The sequence below is a fragment of the Phodopus roborovskii genome, unplaced genomic scaffold (genome assembly GCF_943737965.1).
Source record: "Phodopus roborovskii unplaced genomic scaffold, PHOROB, whole genome shotgun sequence".
NCBI classification, from domain to species: Eukaryota; Metazoa; Chordata; class Mammalia; order Rodentia; family Cricetidae; genus Phodopus; species Phodopus roborovskii.
The window spans coordinates 18,516,622-18,534,836 of record NW_026126407.1 but is presented as its reverse complement, the minus strand read 5'-3'; the positions used below and the strand labels follow the sequence as shown (position 1 = coordinate 18,534,836).

The 18,215-nt window shown below is 38.0% G+C and overlaps 1 protein-coding gene across 24 annotated transcripts in view; it reads right to left on the bottom strand.

The window, feature by feature from the left end:
• Ncor1 (nuclear receptor corepressor 1) overlaps positions 1-18,215 on the bottom strand; it is a 143,110-nt gene that overhangs the window by 40,745 nt on the left and 84,150 nt on the right. For 14 of the 24 annotated variants that reach the window (XM_051180412.1, XM_051180428.1, XM_051180411.1 and 11 more), the window contains 5 exons: positions 15,473-16,007; positions 12,055-12,184; positions 8,541-8,736; positions 1,411-1,584; positions 506-666 (listed from right to left, as the gene is read on the bottom strand). In XM_051180412.1, the coding sequence (XP_051036369.1) occupies positions 506-666; positions 1,411-1,584; positions 8,541-8,736; positions 12,055-12,184; positions 15,473-16,007 (1,196 nt within the window). The remainder of the gene's footprint in view (positions 1-505; positions 667-1,410; positions 1,585-8,540; positions 8,737-12,054; positions 12,185-15,472; positions 16,008-18,215) is intronic. The other 10 variants (XM_051180427.1, XM_051180430.1, XM_051180436.1 and 7 more) reach the window with 5 other exon arrangements.

Here is an 18,215-nt window from a genome sequence, read left to right as displayed (position 1 = left end):
TGTTCACAAAGAAACCAGCATAATACTTCATTTTTATTTTTATTTATTTGTTTGTTTTTGGCTTTGTTTTTGTTTTGTTTTTTAAAACAGGGTTTTTTCTGTGTAGCTTTGGAGCCTGTCCTGGAACTTGGAACCTGTCCTGGAACTCACTCTTTAGACCAGGCTGGCCTGGAACTCAGAGAATAAAACTTCATTCTTAAGAAGTCTAAAACAGCTCAGGTTTCCCTCCACAGAAGGGATTAACAAAATGAAATGCTCATACAATCGAGTTTTTAACAATCAAAAGGCTACTGAGAACACACAAAGACTTCACTGAGTCCCTAAAATCATTACGCAGAGATAAAAGGCAAACACAAATGAGTGTACAGAGTATGAGACCTAGAAAAGCAAAGATGAACACATGGTTCCTGATTATTTATTAGTAATAATAAGTTAGTAAGAGGAGGTAAAGGGCTAGTTGAAGCAACATTCAGCAGAAATCTGCTACAAAGAAAAGCCAGTTTACCTGTGAGATGGACCCTCCCATTATAAAGGACGGTTTTTCTGATGCTGCTGTAGTTTTAGACGATGGGATGAGAGGAGGAGGTGGTCTGGTTGGTCGAGTTGTGGGAAGTCGAACCCCTTCAGGAAGGTTAGTTATCACTTGATGTGGAGCAGGTTGGAGAACTTTTTAAAGAGGGGAAAAAAATCATTTCAAATGGTCAATTTCTTAGTGTGCACAGGCTACCTTTCTCAGTAAGTATTCCTAAATCTCAAGATCACAAATTAAATTCTAAATGTCAGATGAAGCTAAACATGAATATTTTTATTTTTAAAATTCTGACAATGAGTATATACAAATCTCAAATGATATTAGTGAAGTAAATGTATTTATTTCAAACCACATCATTAAAGCTGACTTCAGCAACTATTCTGTTCAACAGAGGCAATCATTATGAATGTCTTTTTCTTTCTTCATTCATCACCTTCTGAAACTTACAATGGAAATGAGGATCAGGAAGCATCCAAGAAATAGCTGCTACTTCACATAGTAGGAGACCTGGCTGACAACCCAGTACACATCCTCTGTGTAGGATAATTTGAGAAATATCTACTGATTCTGGCTTTCACAAAACACTTGAATTTTTTTTTTTGGGGGGGGGGGGTTAAGGAGAGTGTCTCAAAGGTTTTTACAACGTAGCTGTAATGTTAAAGGAAAAGCCAATCACAGTATAGGTGTGTCAACACAGATTTCCCAGTGGCCCAGTGAATCTGAATTCAGATGACAATGGAATGCAGAGAAACAAGAAGGTCATTCTCAGAGAGCAAAGACATGTCCTGGAAGAGCAGGTCATTCATGAGGTTAAAACACCACATGGAACACCTGTGGGTAGATGGCCGGCAGCCACTGTGCAGAAAGGTAATATTTACCTGGAGGGACACTATAGCGGGCTGCACTCATATCAGGCTGTGAAGCGGCTTTACTGACTTCTCTTGGAGAGAGCCTACACGGTGAGGCTGACCTTGCTGCGGTACTGTGCATCTGTGCTTCCTGTTCTAGAGCACGTTTGACCTCAGCATAAGGCATATAGGCGACTGATTTTCCTATGAAAGTTAAAGTTATCACAATAAGGGAAGAACCCCAAATTAAAATAGTAAGTGTGAAAGGACCAAGCCCACATCATCCAAGGGCAGATCCATCTAGATCCATCTATGTGCTAATAACAAAGTCTAAAATTGCTGTGGACAAATCCACCCACAGAGTAAATCTTACTAACTCTAAACCTGTTTTCCTCAGATTTAAACCCTCAGAAATCCAATGACAACTTTTATCTTTAAAGAATAAAGGGTCTTAAAGAAAATCAAGTGCTTTGACATGCAATAAAATTACAACAGACAAACATTGAATTATCAAGGGAATCTGTGAATTCAAGTCTGACCTGGTTACAGACCAGTTCTCTAAGAATTTCAATTAGCTTGTTGATATTAACTGCCTAATATTTAAAAAGTAAGCATGAGAAATGGAAACAAATGCAGATAAAGCTTATCTAAAACCCTAAAAATTTTCCATGTTTTAATGGCATGCCAACAACACAGTCATATCACCATAAATAGGGGATTGAGAAGACACTATAACTGATAAGTCCTTACAGAGTGTGAGTGTGTAAGTTGGATCCCCAGGACCCATAGAAAAAGAGCCAGGAATGGTGACACATTGGAAAACCCAACACTGGGGATTGGGGGGGGGGGGGGGGGGGACTAGAGTCAAGCAAATACCTGGGGCTCACTGGCCACCCAGCTTAGCATTGCAGGTGAGGCCCAAACTAGTAGGAAACTTTCAACATACCCAAGATACATAGTGCACAAGGACTGATGCCCAAGGTTGATTTCTGACCTCTACACAGTGTATGTGCACTGAAACACACAATTTTTAAAAAAATACTAATATTACTAATATACCAATATAAAACTTTCTTCCTTTCTTTACGAGGGGGTGAGTGGTGGGAGTGGGGGGTCAGATAGCCCAGACAGCCTGAAACAGAAGAACCTCCTAACTTCCTCTCTTAAATACTCAAGATTATGGATGTATGACATCATGCCATCTAAATCTTTCCTTTATTAAACTGAAACTAATATACTGTGATTGACCTTTGAAAAGCATAACATAAAAATCAAATGTAACTCTTATCACTTAGATATGTGACATTTTAATTATTTTAATGCCTTACAGAACAAATGCATTATTGTTCATTTTCTAATTTTGTCCATTTATCCTCTTAGCTTTTCTGTTGGGATTGGTTATTTGGAACTGGCTGATGGTATGTAAGCCTAGATGGCCTCAAATTCAAAATCTTCCTGCCATGGCCTCCCTCATGCTGGGATCACAGATCTATACCACCACATTCAGCTTATCAAGATAAATTCAGATTTAAAATCATTTTGAGTACTTTCTAACCAAAATGTCATTAGAATTTTCATTTGGATTACATTAAACTTTGAGCAAAAAAAAAAAAAAAAAAAATCAAAAGAATTCTTTTAATGACTTAAAAATAATCTTGTCACATTGATTAAAACTATTCCTAGGACTTATATGTTCTCTTGGTGGGAAAAAAATCATCTCTCATATATATGGATGCATATATGTAACTGAATAGTTAGGTATACAGAAAAGAAAGGTTTACTATAAAATAGTTTTTTCCAAGAAAATTTCCCTTTTTGCTTCAAATGATTGTCAGTTAATTTTTATACTTTTTAAAAAATGTATGCACTATATTCTTGTGCATGTGTTTTTGTTTATGATTAAGTGTGTGGGCACCAGTCCCCACATGTAAAGATGTGTGTGGAGGTCAGAGGACAGTTTCAGGAGTCTTCACCTTCCACCTTGCTGAGACATGGCACATACCAGAGCCTAGCTGATCTGCAGGCTTCCAGAGGATTCCAATTCCAACCTTGACCTCCCATAGGACTGTGGACAGGTTCTAGGAATCAAACTAAAGTCATAGGTTGGTAGCCCAGCTTGGGAGAGAGATATTTTTATCCTCTTTTACATTTTCTAGAATATTGCCATGCAGAATAATAACAATTTGTCTTCCTCTTTAAATATCTAAACTGATATTTTCCTTACTATACTATGTTAATAATGGGCCACCTTGTAGTTCCCACACAAGTGTCAAGGTCCACAACTGGTTTCAAATAAAGACTTTTGCTTTTATTTTTCAAGACAGGGATTTTCTGTATAGCCCTGGTTGTCCTGGAACTCACTCTAAAGACCAGGCTGGCCTCAAAATTTCAAAGATCCACCCATCTCTGCCTCTGAGTGCTGGAATTAAAGCTGTGCACCAACAACGGCCAGTTCAAATAAAGACTCACTATCACAGGCACAAACAGTCCTTTTACATGTTAAGGTACTTTTAGAAATCAGAAACGATATTGTATATCAACTAATATTCAAGTGTTGAATAACATGCTTTCCATGACTCTGAAGGAGGACATGGCAGTAATAAAATAAAGGTTTTGTCAGTAAACTTGCTGAGAAAACACTAAGCTGCACAAAAGTAAAGTTTAACAACAGAGCACCACCTCTGTCAGGCAGTTTAGAGGTCAACCCTGGCTGACAGTGCTCACAATACCCTGTGCCTGAAATCAGGACCCCAGGTAACAACTGCCTGGGTAAAGCAGGGCTGGTTTGCCTAGGATAACTATGACAATACTTCACATTTGTCCAAACAACCACAACTTGAATTCTGTCTCTGCAGAACAATGGACAACTGCTCAAAATGTAACTTGGGGCCATGAGCTAAGGGGACATCTGTTCAGGACTGGTTCCCTTTTGTGGATTAGCCAGATCTAGTCACACATTATTATTCAGTTTTTCCTTTATTAATCTGTAAGTATCTGGATTTCTCATTGAGAAATACAATAGTAAATTGTCTCACTAACTCTCACAACCAAAAAGATTAATGGAATTTTTCAAGTGAGGAAATTGGGACTCCAAAGAGTCACACTTAACTGCCTAACCAAAGCAAAGAATGAGGGACTTTGAAGGGATGGCTACTGAACTTCTGACACCTGTGGGATATCCATCAAAATGATGATACTCACACTGGGAATGGAATTGCATACCTATAATCCCAACACTTAGGAGGCTGAGGAAAAGGGGTTGGCCAGGCCAGTGTATGAATACAAACAAAGAAATTTACTTCTTCTTTCCTAGAGAATTTGACATAATGTTATAGTAAGACTTCAAAGTCTGAATGGTTTACTATTTCAATTTATAACTATGTAAAAAAAAATTCATTTAAAAAAAATGGTAGATAGAGGGCCCTAACCATATCAATTTCAATCAGAAAATATACAGAAGCAGAAAAACAAAATAACAAAATAAACATAAAACAAAATAGTTTTAGTTGCACAAAAGCAGAAACCTGTTCTGATTGGATAAATTTTTTTAACTTTTTTTATTAATTTATTTTTTACATTCCAATCCCCATTCCCCCTTTCTCCTCTTTTCCTGCTTCCCCAACTTCCCCCTACCACCTCTCATCTACTCCTCAAAGGAAGACTCCCCAGGAAGTCTACTAAGTCTGTCCCATCATCTCCTTGAGGCAGGACCTTCTCCACCACCACATCCTTGTGTGATCAAGGTATCTCTCCATATAGAATGGGCTCCACTAAGTCAGTTTGTGCATTAGTGTTAGACCTTGGATCCACTGCCAGTGACCTCATATATTGTCCCAGCCACACCACTGTCAACTATATTAAAGGAGTCTAGTTCAGTCTTATGCAGGTTCCCCATTTGTCAAATGGAAATCAGTGATCTCTCACTAGTGCGGGTCAGCTGATTCTGTGGGTTTCCCCACCATGGTCTTGACTCCTTTGATTGGATAGATTTTATTAAATTTGCATTACAACTTCTAATTTCAAATGCAAAAGGTCCTTCACTGGAAGCTGTCAGTGAAGCAGGGGTCAATATGAGTAAATGTCAGTTGAAAACAATTCTTTAAAGTACTTTTAAAACTTCTTTATAGATAATAAAAACAATATAAAAGGGGGGCCATGCGTACAATAATAGTTTGTAGCAATCTCATTTAAAAAGCAAAGAACATACTCAAATGAGGCACAGCAGCAAAAGTAAAACATATAGTCCCAATCCAGGCAGAATTCTCTAGAACTTAACTGTTTGGTTTTTTTTTTTTTTTTTTTTTTAAAGGTAGTAGTGGCGTGGGTTTTGTTCATTTATTTGGCACAAGATCCCATTCTGACTTAAAACTCACTAATTAATTCACAATAGCCTCAAACTCGTGAAAAATCCTCCTGCCTTAACCCTTCAAGTGCCAGAATTACAAACATGAGCTGTCGTGATGAGCTGGTAGTATTTATTTATAGATTAAAAAATAGCAGTAGTGTCAGTTTATAATCTATAAACTAGCCTGTTAAGTTGTCTTTAAAACATTTGTTATGTTTTCCATACAGATATGACTTCACTGTAAACATTTAAATGATATTTGGAAGAGTGGCTCAAATACTGACTACACAGTACTCATGAACAACTTCAAAGAAGAGATATACAGCTGTAGAAATAAAATACTAGATGCATACATTAGGGGATTTAGCAAAATAAAACCTTTATGTAAAATATTGTTTAAAAAAATGATCCAACTTTATAAAAACATCCTGAATCAAACTTTCTATCTTTTAATGTCATAGTAATTTAACATGGAAGTCTAATTTTAAGATCACTGCATTAAGATTAAAAATTCAGGCACCACTGAAATCTAAAGCACACAGAAGAATTACCTGCAGAGAAACGAAGCTCACAGTATCAAGTTCAACACTCAGGCTCTGGTCACTAGCTCCTCAGTACAACTCAAAAGAATACTATGTTGTTTGTAAAGATACCAAGGTTCTAAACTATGATATCCAGTGAGAACCACAAACATATTACTAACAACAAATGACTGAACTGAATGTTATTTTTTCTGAGTTTTATTTTATCCTTTTAAAAAAGCTATCCTAAATAATACATAAGGAATAAACAGGCCTTTATTTTATAACTTATTTACTAATAGATCTCTTCACAATTGTGATATTTAAAAGATAAACAAGTCTCTTGAGGGCTGGGATGTGGTAGTTTTAGAGCACATGGTCTAAGTTAAATCCCCAATAGGAGAAAGAAAAGAGAGGAAGGAAGGAGGGAGGGAGGGAAGGAGGAACGGAGAGAAGAAGGGAAGGAGGGAGGGAGGGAGAGGAGGAGTGGATCACTATTGTGGGGAGGAGCATGTGTTTCAAGACAGGGTTTCTCTGTGTAACACTGGCTATTCCAAAACTCAACTGTCTAGTTCAGGCTGGCCTCAAACTCAAAGAGATCCACCTGCCTGTCTCCTGAGTGTTGGGATTAAAGGCATGTGGCACCACTGCCCAGCAGGGGTGAATCACTTAATCCTTTCCTTCCGCATATAACAAACATCTAAGCATCCATTATATTGATTATAAAACTGGGGATTAAAGATTCTCAAAGTTCAATTCAGTAAAATTTATTAAAATTTCTGCCAACTTCCATCAAAGAAATATTTACTTAGGAGAGATATTGTGACATAGCCCTGAAATCCCAGTACTTGACAAGCTGGGGCAGGGGATTCTAAGTTCAGGGTTAGCCTGAACTACATAGTGAGTTCAAGAACAACCTGGGCTATATATACTGCAACCCTATCCTGAAGGGAGGGGAAGAATGACAGGGGAAGGGAGAGAGAATGGAAGGAGAGAAAATAATGAAAAAGAAAGACTTCCTTATAGCTAGGGGTGAGTTAGTGGAGAGCACTTGCCCACTGTGGACTGGTTTCAACTGTTAGCAGAGAGGAAGAGAGATTTACTTTACATTCTTTCTTCCCTTGTTCACATTTTTTTGATAGCATGAAATTTAAGGGCTGCTGAGATGGCTCAGGAGGTAAAAGCGCACACTATGCAAGCCTGATTCCACTGTGGACGGAGAAAACAGACTCCTTAAAACTAGCCTCCAAACTCCAAATGCACAACACATTAGCACATACAGAATGATTTTTAAAAATTCATGTTTAAGACAACAAGTTCATGCAGAAAGTCTGCTATAAACGGTTCTCCAGGTTATGTACTAGTAACTCATCACTGGTGAGGCATGAACTGAGGAGTTAGTAGGATCAGTTACACGACAGTTCCCCATTTACATTAAATAGTCTTTAACATGCACACATGACTTTCCGAAGCTGATTGATTGCTCTTATCTATGTGAAGTATTACAAAATGCTTTATAATATACAGTATTACTTTGTAATCCTATATAAAATATTACAAAATACTTCTGATTCAGCCATAAATAATTTTAGTATTCATGGATTCTAAGCATACTTAAAAATAGTTTGAATTTACTATTAACCATGTGCTAATTCTAATACTATTAGGTAAATTATTAAAATTTAGAAATCACCCCCTCATGTTAAAGTAAAAATGTATTATGCTCTAACTAAAGCAGGATGAATCAATTCAAAGTGATATAGCAAGCAGTACATAAAAGCTAAGCCATGTGGTATATAACAATACTGACTGTTTACAACCCTAACAAGATAAATATGTATTATTATTTCACTTGTTGATGAGAAAACTAAAGCAATGGCAGGCTAGGTATCTTTCTTTGCTCATGGCCACACACATAACAGGCTGAAGACTGAGCCAGGATGAAAACTACCTGTTACAAAAAGGTGCCTCTGTCACATCAGAATGTTACGAAGTCACAGGTAATGTGTTTCAATAACACAACATCAGTTTCTACTTTGAAAAGTCAGATTAGTGGAGGATTAAGCATGGTTTTTATACTTTCAGAAGAAGAATGAATTCAGAAAAGCCATATTAACTAGAATGCTATTAACAATGTCACTGCTGTCTCGTGGTAGTCACCACTATGTAATAGTATAACCAGCGTCAGTTTAAGGACTCTTCTCTCAGGGACAGGTTTAATAAACTGAAATCACATACAGAGCACAAAGGACACACACTATCTTGGGGTTCAGCTTGATTCTTTTTGTGCCTACCTTCCCACTCCCTGTTTGGACTTTTAGAAGAACCACGTGGGCTTGCTGAGCTTCTACATTCCAGGTCTGTCTGTTCTTGCCTCTGACGCTGTTCCTCCAGGAGCGCTGACTCATGCATGGCCTTAATGTGCCGCTGGTAAAGAGCATAGCCACTCACGGGGGTTCCAATCGGTATATTACATGGGGTGCAAGAAACCTACAAGGGACATAAAATCAAACTGAAATGTGCCAATGACCACTGTAGCAGTAATTACCAACTGTTAGGATACTTATTCCTGAAGTGATAAGGATTGAGACGATTTGACCATATTTTAATTAAAGCACTCTTCAAAACAAATGCTAGGTAGTTACTAAAGAATTGAGCACAGCAGAAATCATAAAAGCTGTGACAAAATGAATCAAACCCAGAAACTCACCATCATTTGCCTAATTCAAATCTTTATGATCAATCTGGCCTCGGTCTCATCCTACATTTCTGTCTCAACAGACAATTCTACATTCAATTCTACAGATTTACTTACCCTATGTGGCAATGACTCAGATACTTCTTTCCAAGGGATGTTCTACAAGTCCACATTCATAAAAAACTGTCTGCTCTTGAATAGCCCAAAGTAACTTTCTACTAAACAACTTGTTGTCTCTCTTGTAGTGCTCTCCCTTTTAGAAGCAGACCTCAGCAGGAAATGTGGCCATCATCCTTGGCTTATCATTTCCCCAACCTCACCTTCCCCAAACTAACTCATCCAAACAGACTGTAACATGGGGATGCACTTTGATTTCTTTTCATTCAGTCATGCTCATTTCTTTCATACTACACAGCACTTGTCCCACTTTATAATTCAGAGTTTTTATTTTGTTCTAAGGACAAGGTATCTCTGGCTGGCTAGGCACTCACTATATGGTCCAGGCTGATCCTAAACTTAAAGCAATCCTCCTGGTTCAATTTCTTGATCACTGGAATTACAGGAGTACACAACCCACTCTGATTTGCAACTATGTTTTTCTTATTTATTTATGATTAAGTACTTCATAAACAAAAAGCCACAGAGGCCCTAGAGATCTACACTACACATTAGAAAATATATGCTCTAAGCACTACTATAGATTTTACCCTACTATAACTGGGCCTTACAGCACAAATATGACTATTTTTATATTTTGTTTTACATGTGAACCTGGCTTTTCCTCCTTGTGGTTGAACAAAAATCTTAAATCCAACATGGAGTTTTAAATTTTTACCTAAAAGACTCCTTCTCCTCTAAGACGCTCATACTCCTTGGGACACCATAATAACTGAAGGTAGTAATGTACAGACTAATACTCTGTTAACTCCATTGCTGTAAGGCACTGTGGTATAATAAAGTCCGTCTCTATTCCTGACCCACACCTAATCTCCTTGGACTGTGATGAACTAAGTGTTTTATGCCAAAGGGAGGGTAAACTCTCATAAACTCAGCATTTGGGAGACTAAGGTAGGAGGATTATAGTAAGCCTGGGCTACACAGTTGAATTCCAGGACAGCCTGAATTGTACACCAGACTCTGTCTCAAATTGGAGTATGTCTATGGGCTAGAGATATAATTTAGCCAGTACAACACTTGTCTCACAGACACAAGTCCTGTGTTCAGTCCCAGGCACAGCATAAACTGGGCATGTCAGTGTATGTCTATAATCCCCAGCACTCAGTAGACAGAGGTAGATGAAACAAAAGTTAGAGGTAATCCTTGGCTACAGATTGAACCAAGGCTAGCCTGGGATATATCTCAAGAAAAAAAAAAAATAAAAAATATTTTCTGTGTCAGTGGGATGACTACTGATTGGTGTCCCAGAAGATCAAAGCATGAATAGAGGGCTGGAATTCTGAGCTGATCCCAGCCCAGTCAACCTCTAGGTGGAGAAGAGAGGATGGAGGGTCATGCATCAACAAGGCCAACTACTTAATCAATCATGCCTACATCATGAAATCGCATGCAAAATGAAACTAACTCCTAAATGGCAGGGGTCAGAGAACTCGGGTTGGTGTAAACATGGAGATGCTGAGAGGATTGTGTGACCCAGAGGGAAAGAAAATCCTACTGCCACACACCTTGCTGTATGCATCTCTTCAATCTGGGAGTTTCCAAGCTGTATCTTTTGTAACGAGCAGTAAGAGTAAGGAAAGTACTTTCTTAGGTTCCACCAAACAGAATCAATGGGACCTGATTTCCAGCCTCACTTGCACAGAAGTATGAATAACCTGGAACCCAATATTTACATAACTAGCATATGAAATTAGGAAATAAGCCCTTGTAATTGTGTCTGTCAATAACTCAGACTTGGCATGGGGGAAAATCCCACATATTTGGTAGGAGGATTGTGCCCCCCGCCAAAAAAAAAAAAAGAAAAACAAAACAAAACAAAACTCACTGGTATCTGATGGAGGAAAAGTCATAGAAAGGAAAGGAGAATGGTAGTGGCTAGGTAGCTGGAGTTGTCAAGGCAAAGGAACATTGTTTAATTAGTAGCGAGTTTCAAATTTGGATAGTAAAGTTGTGGCACTGTATTCCTTAACATAGTGAATAATATTTAAGACCACTGAACTATATACATTTAAAATTGGTTAAAATGAGTTCTGAGAGTAAGTGACTGTTGAATCATGGTCCTAAATGATGTTTGTAGCACCTCATCCAAGGCTCAGGAACAACACAGATGAGAGAGTGGAAAGAATCTAAAAGCTGACAATGAGTAGAACTGCTGTGCAGTTCTGGACATGTGGCATGGCTATATCACTAATGATTTCACTGCAATTGTAGTTGTCTGAACCAATTTATGAGCTTGTCAAAACTCCCTGACAGACTACTAGCAGTTAGTTAATGGTGGCTAGATGGACATACCTTCAAACTGAGAAGTTACCTAGGCTCTAGTAAACAAGCCCCCACCCATGGACATGCAAGCAACTCTGATTACACCAAGTAGGACCCCACATATGCCCCAGCACAACAACAGTGTAGGAAGAGGACTTAATGAAAAGAAGAGTTTCAGGGGAAAAAGCAATGGGATGAGACAGGGTAATGAAGTGTAAATATGACCAAAATTTATTATATACATGTAAGGAATTGTCAAAATTTATTATATACATGTAAGGAATTCCAAAAAAAAAAAAAAAATTGATGGTCCTCTCCAAAGAAAAGCATATCAATTGGTTGTCCATTGCCAAATGGTCAGCCAATAACACACACACACACATGCACAGAGAGAGGTATGTATATATATGAAATTACAATGACTGAAAAGAAAAAAGGCCATGAATTTTAAGAACAGTAGGGAAGGATAAATGGAAGAGTTTAGAAGGAAAAAGAAAATGTTGTGTTTAAGCTACAATCTCAAAGACAAGCAAAAATTTGACTGAAATTTCACATTGCCTGTTTTGTTTTGACAATATTCTTAAAAAGTCTAAAAGAGAGAATAAATAATAAATATGCCCATGAAGGTGGACTCCGTGTTTCACCTTTACTTGTCTAACAATGAAACTTACCATTGGCGGGATAACAGCAGCTCGATGTTGAAGCTGTGGCAGATCCAATGGATTTGGTTTTATAGGGGATGAAACTAGTATAGATCCAGTTGGATTTAACAACGAAGGCTTTGCATCCATAGGGAACATTCTATAATTGGTGGTTTCAAATAAAGATAAAAGAAATTATTTTTATTTATGTCTGCAAATGTAAAATCATCACAATTCATTTAAAGTGTGTGTGAGAGAGAATGAAAGTAAGGTGGGGGAAGTGTGAGAGAGATTAGCCATAGTAACATACAGGGAGGGCTGGTGTGTAGTTCAATAGTAGCATACTTCCCTAGTATGAGCAAGATCTTAGGTTCAAATCCTACTACAACAACTAATAAATATATAAACAGTAGGAGGGGAGCTATAGTGCAAATTTTCCAGAGAAAGAAATTTAATAATACTAACCTACAAGCTGATATTTATCTGATTTTAATCATCTACATTTAATTGACAAAAATAGTACCAACAAAACCCATTAAAATGTTAGTATCCATTTACTAACACACAAGCATATGTTAAAAACTAGTTCCTTGGACCAATGAGATGGCTCAATGGGTAAAAGCGCTTGCCACCAAGTCTAACAATCCCCAGAATATACATGATAAAAGGAGAGAACCAGTTCTCACAAGTTGTCTTCTAGGACACACACACACAGTAATTGTAAGAAATTAAAAACAAACAAACAAAAAAAACAAAACAAAAACTAGTTCCCTATCATAAAATGTTTTCCTAGGACCACAGAGAAGCAGCAGCTCTCATTACAATTTGAGAATTTTACCCTAATTTCCAAAAAGTGAATATGTGGAACCAGCATTCATTCCCACACAGCAGAGTCATGCAGGCACATGCCCTGCTGCCCATACAGACCCCCCAATCCCCACCCCCGCAGCCAGTTCACACAACACCTACTTCACTTGCCTCCAATATCTACCCCTGGGTTTAGGATGTCCAATATAGGAACTTGATATATTTTACACACATACACACAATAAAACAGTGTTGCATTTTGTAGCCTTGATCTTATTTCTCAATGTTATAATGGTCACTGGGTAAAGACAAACATTTTGAAATGTGTGGACTGGTAAGAAAATAAAAATGTATAAAGACAATTAATTTACTAACTATTTTTACAAGATGATACTAAAGATGTAGAAAACTGGAAATATAATTTTTAACAACCCAAAAGTTTTATAGATTTTAGGCTTTCACTTGGAATTCACCATGTTTTTACAATGATTTTGTTTTTAGTAAGGAGTTTCTCTATTTTTGGTGGTGGCCATGTTGGGGATGAAATCAAGGATGTCATGCTCTACCATGGAGTACTACCTACAGCCCACAGAGTGACTACTATCGGAGCAGCATCTTCACATGCTCACTTTCTAAGGTCATTGTCACCCTAATTTTCAGTTACCAAAAGTAACAACACAAAATATAGACAATTCTAATTTCAGATGAAAAAAAAAGCGCCTTTTAAAAAAGGTAATACTAGGGGGCTGGAGAGATGGCTCAGTAGTTAAGAGCACTGACTGTTCTTGCAAAGGACCTGGGTTCAATTACTAGCACCTACATGTTAGCTCCTACCTGTCTGTAACCCCAACATCTAACACCCCCACATAGACATACATGCAGGAAACCACCAATGCAAATAAAAAATATTTTTTTAAAAAAAGGCAATAATACTTTAACCCATGTATCTTATTCTAGTTAAAGGCTGGAGCTGGGCCTCAAGACAACTCAGAGGGTAAAGATGCTTGCTACCAAACTAGACAACTGGAAATTGAATCCCTGAAAGCTGTTTTCATCTCCACATGGGACATGGGACATAGTCATACACATACAAATGTAAAAAAAATAAAAACAAAAAAGTGGGGCAATTAAAATAAACTCTAGAGTATTTTGAGAAGACAGTGGGTGACCTAGGTGACTGCATTACTGATGAAAATCCCGGCGCCTGGCTATCTGGAGGAATCATCACAGCACCCATGCCCGCACTAGTGTGTAAAAATGGACAGTGGTGCCAGGACACACGCACAACGCACAAAGCTGAGCTCTGTGGAATCTAGCTCCCGATGAGAAGAAGCTCAGTCATCTTTGGCTTACTAAAAAGTAAAATGGCTTTAAAGGGAGGATGTGCTCAAATTTGACAATGTTTTAGTCTTACTTCGCTTTTGGAATATGTAACAATCCAACATATCTGATTATAAGTGATTACATTTCTTTCAAGATATAGGAAACACTCGGATATTTAAAGTATTAAATTACCATTTCTATAAAATGTCTTTATAAAAGTCTGATATTTACTATGCATTTTTATCATTAATTTGCCTTTAATGACTAAAAAATACTTCAATTTTAATTTGTGAGCTGGTGAGATGACTCAGCAGGGAAAAGCACTTGTCACTAAGCCTAATGAACATAGTTCAATCACTGGAAGCCACATGGTGGAAAGACAAAGTCCACTACCCTAAGTTATCTTCTAACCATGGCACACATGCTTCCTTTTCCACAGACAAAATCTAAATAGTCAATTTGCATTCTATCTGATATCTTATATCACAACTGTGACTAAATTTAAAATTATAACCAATATCAAAAGTAATCAACGTAACTTCTACTAACTGGTTACTAAGTTATTGTCTCCATTTTCAGGCGCTGGATATACTCAGTGAGAATGCTTACACTGTATGTGCAATATCCTAGCTTTGATCCCCGGCAATAGGGGGAAAAAAAAAATGAAAGAAAGGAAGGGAAGGAAGGAGAGGGGAAGAAGGGAGAAAGGGGAAGGAGAGAGAGAGTGAGGGAGAGAGAAAGGGGGAGAGAAATTCCTCACAGACATGTCTCTAATGCTAGTACTAGGAGACAGACAGACAGAAGAAGGAATACCACAAATGTAAGGCCAGCCAGAGCTTTTTAGCAACTGCAGGCCCAACCTGACCTTGTAACAAAAGCCTGTCCCCCAAAACTCAAAAACAGTAATAAAACAATTTTAAACCATTTTAAGAATGACATTTCTCTTTACAGCATTTTCTTTAATCTACGACACTGGGCTAGACAAACGTCGTTTTGACACCAACCCAACTTAGACAAACCCACAGTTAAAGCCAAGGCCCTCCATTTCCACCTTCTTGCCCACATACCACTGCTGCCAGTCTCAGACACCATGATTTGCTCGTGGTTTTATTCACAACTCCATTGGCTGAAAACCACCCCCTCCCCTGTTACCACAGACTACATGTTTTAACAATGCAGATACAGAAGATATTTATCACTTGCACTATGTAAACACACACATACAATTGCTTGGAGCTTGCCAATATCTGTACAGCAGCCATCTCTACGGCCAGAACTGTGGTTCAGCAAGCAGAGAGGAAACACGGTCCAGCCTCACCTCTGCCTCTCAGGATCTCCATCCACATCCTCATCAGCACTGCATGTGGCACTGGAGTCGTTGTCAGACTGTGGCTCAGGCCTCTGGATGTTCAACTGCTCAGCCACCACCAAGTCTTCTTCATCTCTAGCCTCTGTCTTCTCGCTGGTGCTCTCCAAGTCTCTTTCTTTGGCATCTCCTTCACCTTTCGACGAAGTGTTTTCTGACACCCGCATTTCTGCATCCACAGAGTCGGCTTTGGGAGCGGCTGGCGGATCAAGGACAGAACTGGCTTCAGCACCACACTCCTCACGGTCTACATCCATCGGCTCTGCTGTCTCCGGGGCCTCCATGATTTCACTTTCAGCTGGTTTTGTGCTTGGAACTGCTGAAGAGGGAGATGCACAGGGTGCAGGGTCAGTGGTGGCCTCAAGCTCAGCCACAGATTCGGTGTTTCCTCGAGAAGCAGCGTTTGCACTGCTGTCTTCACTGGGCTTGGCAGCTTCAACTGGTGAAGGAGAGGGAGCACTTTCTGTATCAGAACTATTTTCAGCACCTTAAAGATAATGATACAGCATAAAAATCTGATAATAAACAGGTTTCAGGTGGTGACAGAAACCATGCTTGTTTAGGATGAACTTGACTCCTGTGGTTGACGTCAGGGAAATAAGGACAGCTTCTGGTGAAGCTAACATGCTCTAAAGGTTTAAAAGTGAAAGATCAAATTGTCTTGGATCTTCTGAAATTGAAAGTAAAAACTCATTTAGTTGCCTTAAAAAAAAATGGTTTATTTTAAAGGCAAAGAAAAGATGGAATAACAAAACTAAACAAAACTAAACAAAAATGTTCTATGAATGACACATTCTAGCGGAAGATTTTTTTTTTTTTAATGTTAAAAAGTTAACAAAAGACAAGATATATAAAAACACACAGAAATAACTTTAGAAAAACAGGTTCACTTTGAAGCCATGCAGTTTGTCCAGGTTGGGGTTTTTGTTTTTTGTCTGACACAAACTAGAAACATCTGAAAAGAAGGAACCACAAATTGAGGAAACTGCCACCCTAAGACTGGCCTATAGACATGCCTATGAGGCATTTTCTTGATGGGAGGGCCTAACTCACTGTGGGTGTGCCATCCCTAGACATGCGATCTTAGGGAGCAGAAGCAACTTCTACACATTTAACCTGAGTAGTCCTATAAAGAGCACTTCTCCAGGGCTTCTGATTCAGTTTCTACCTCCAGTTCGTATCTTGAGTTCCTGCCTTGACTTCCATCAGTGACAGAGTATGAGCTGAGAGTTATAATTAAGATTAAATAAACCTTTTACTTCTCAAGTTGCTTTTGGTCATTCTGTTTAATCACTGCAATAGAAACATTAACTAGAACAAAAATTATACTGTTGGAATGGAAAACTGAATATTATATGACCATCTATGAATAAACATTTTTAACACAGAACTTTTTTAAAACTAGAAATTCAGTTTTTCATTTATCCAAATATATATGTGCAGAGTTGTTAAGGTATTGGAGACACAGTACTGAACATAAATCAAGTAATATATTTTTAAATTTTTTTCCTTTTCTCTTCTTTGTATGTGTGTTTTGCCTGTTTTGGTGTATATACCTCATGCTTGAGGAGGGCAGAAGTGTACATTAGATCCCCTAGAACTGGAGTTACTAAAGATAATATGAGAGCCACCATGTGGGTGCTATGAACCAAATTTGGTTCTTCTGTTAAGGGCACAAAGTGTTCTTAACCATTGAGCCATCTCTTTAACCTACACAAATTGTACATTCTCTCATGGAGCCTAAATTCTAGTGTGAAATAAACACTGATAAATAATTCAAATATACTACAAGATCATAGATACGATGATTGTATAAACCAAATAAGCAGAGAGAGGGAAGACTATAAAGAATAAGAAATGTCCTGAAAAGGATCCTAAAGGATGGGAAAAAGAGAACTCTGGTAGATCTGGGAGAATTCATGTACAGCTTACAGAAAGTGTCAACGCTCAGGATGGGGTTATTTTGCTCAGAAACAACAGTCCAACAGTGTGGTTGAAGCAGAGACCAAACAAATGCAATCCACGAAGAGGCACAATAATAAACTCATATAGTCCTATCAGTTACCAAGAAAGCCTTAGGTTTTTATTCTTAAGGAATTGGAAAAGTGTTTCAGACTTTGGAATAGAGATTAAGTTCAGTACAAGGAGAAACCCAGCTTCTAGGTAGAAAACAAACAAACAAAAAACCAGAATGCAATCAAAAGAACCAAAAAACTCAAGCAAGAAATTATCACAGAGAATAGGCCAGCAATGAGAATAAGGAGGCCTGACTGCATGTTCAGATTAGATGTAAATCAGAATGGGACTATTTGTTGATGGATTTTATGGGGGATAAGAGAATTTTAGACAAGTAATGACACAGCAAAAGATGGTGAGAAAGAGTAGCCTGTTGGTGGGACTGTAGTATTTACGCTAGACATCAACTTTGAAGTACATTTTAGGTACAAAAGTGAAACTATTAAAAGGTACATGCTTGAGCTAGAGTTCAGCTTAATAAATGCAGCAATTGCCAAAAGTCAGATAACAAAATGATGAAAAGCTACCAAAAAGTCTGACTTAACCTTTAGTTTCAATTATACAGTGAGGAAAGTTAATAAATTACTTATCCTAAAAACAATAAAAGACTCCAATATGTGTCCTTTCTCAGATATCACCTTCCAAATCACAGAAAACCAGCTAGTACTACTTCACCAAA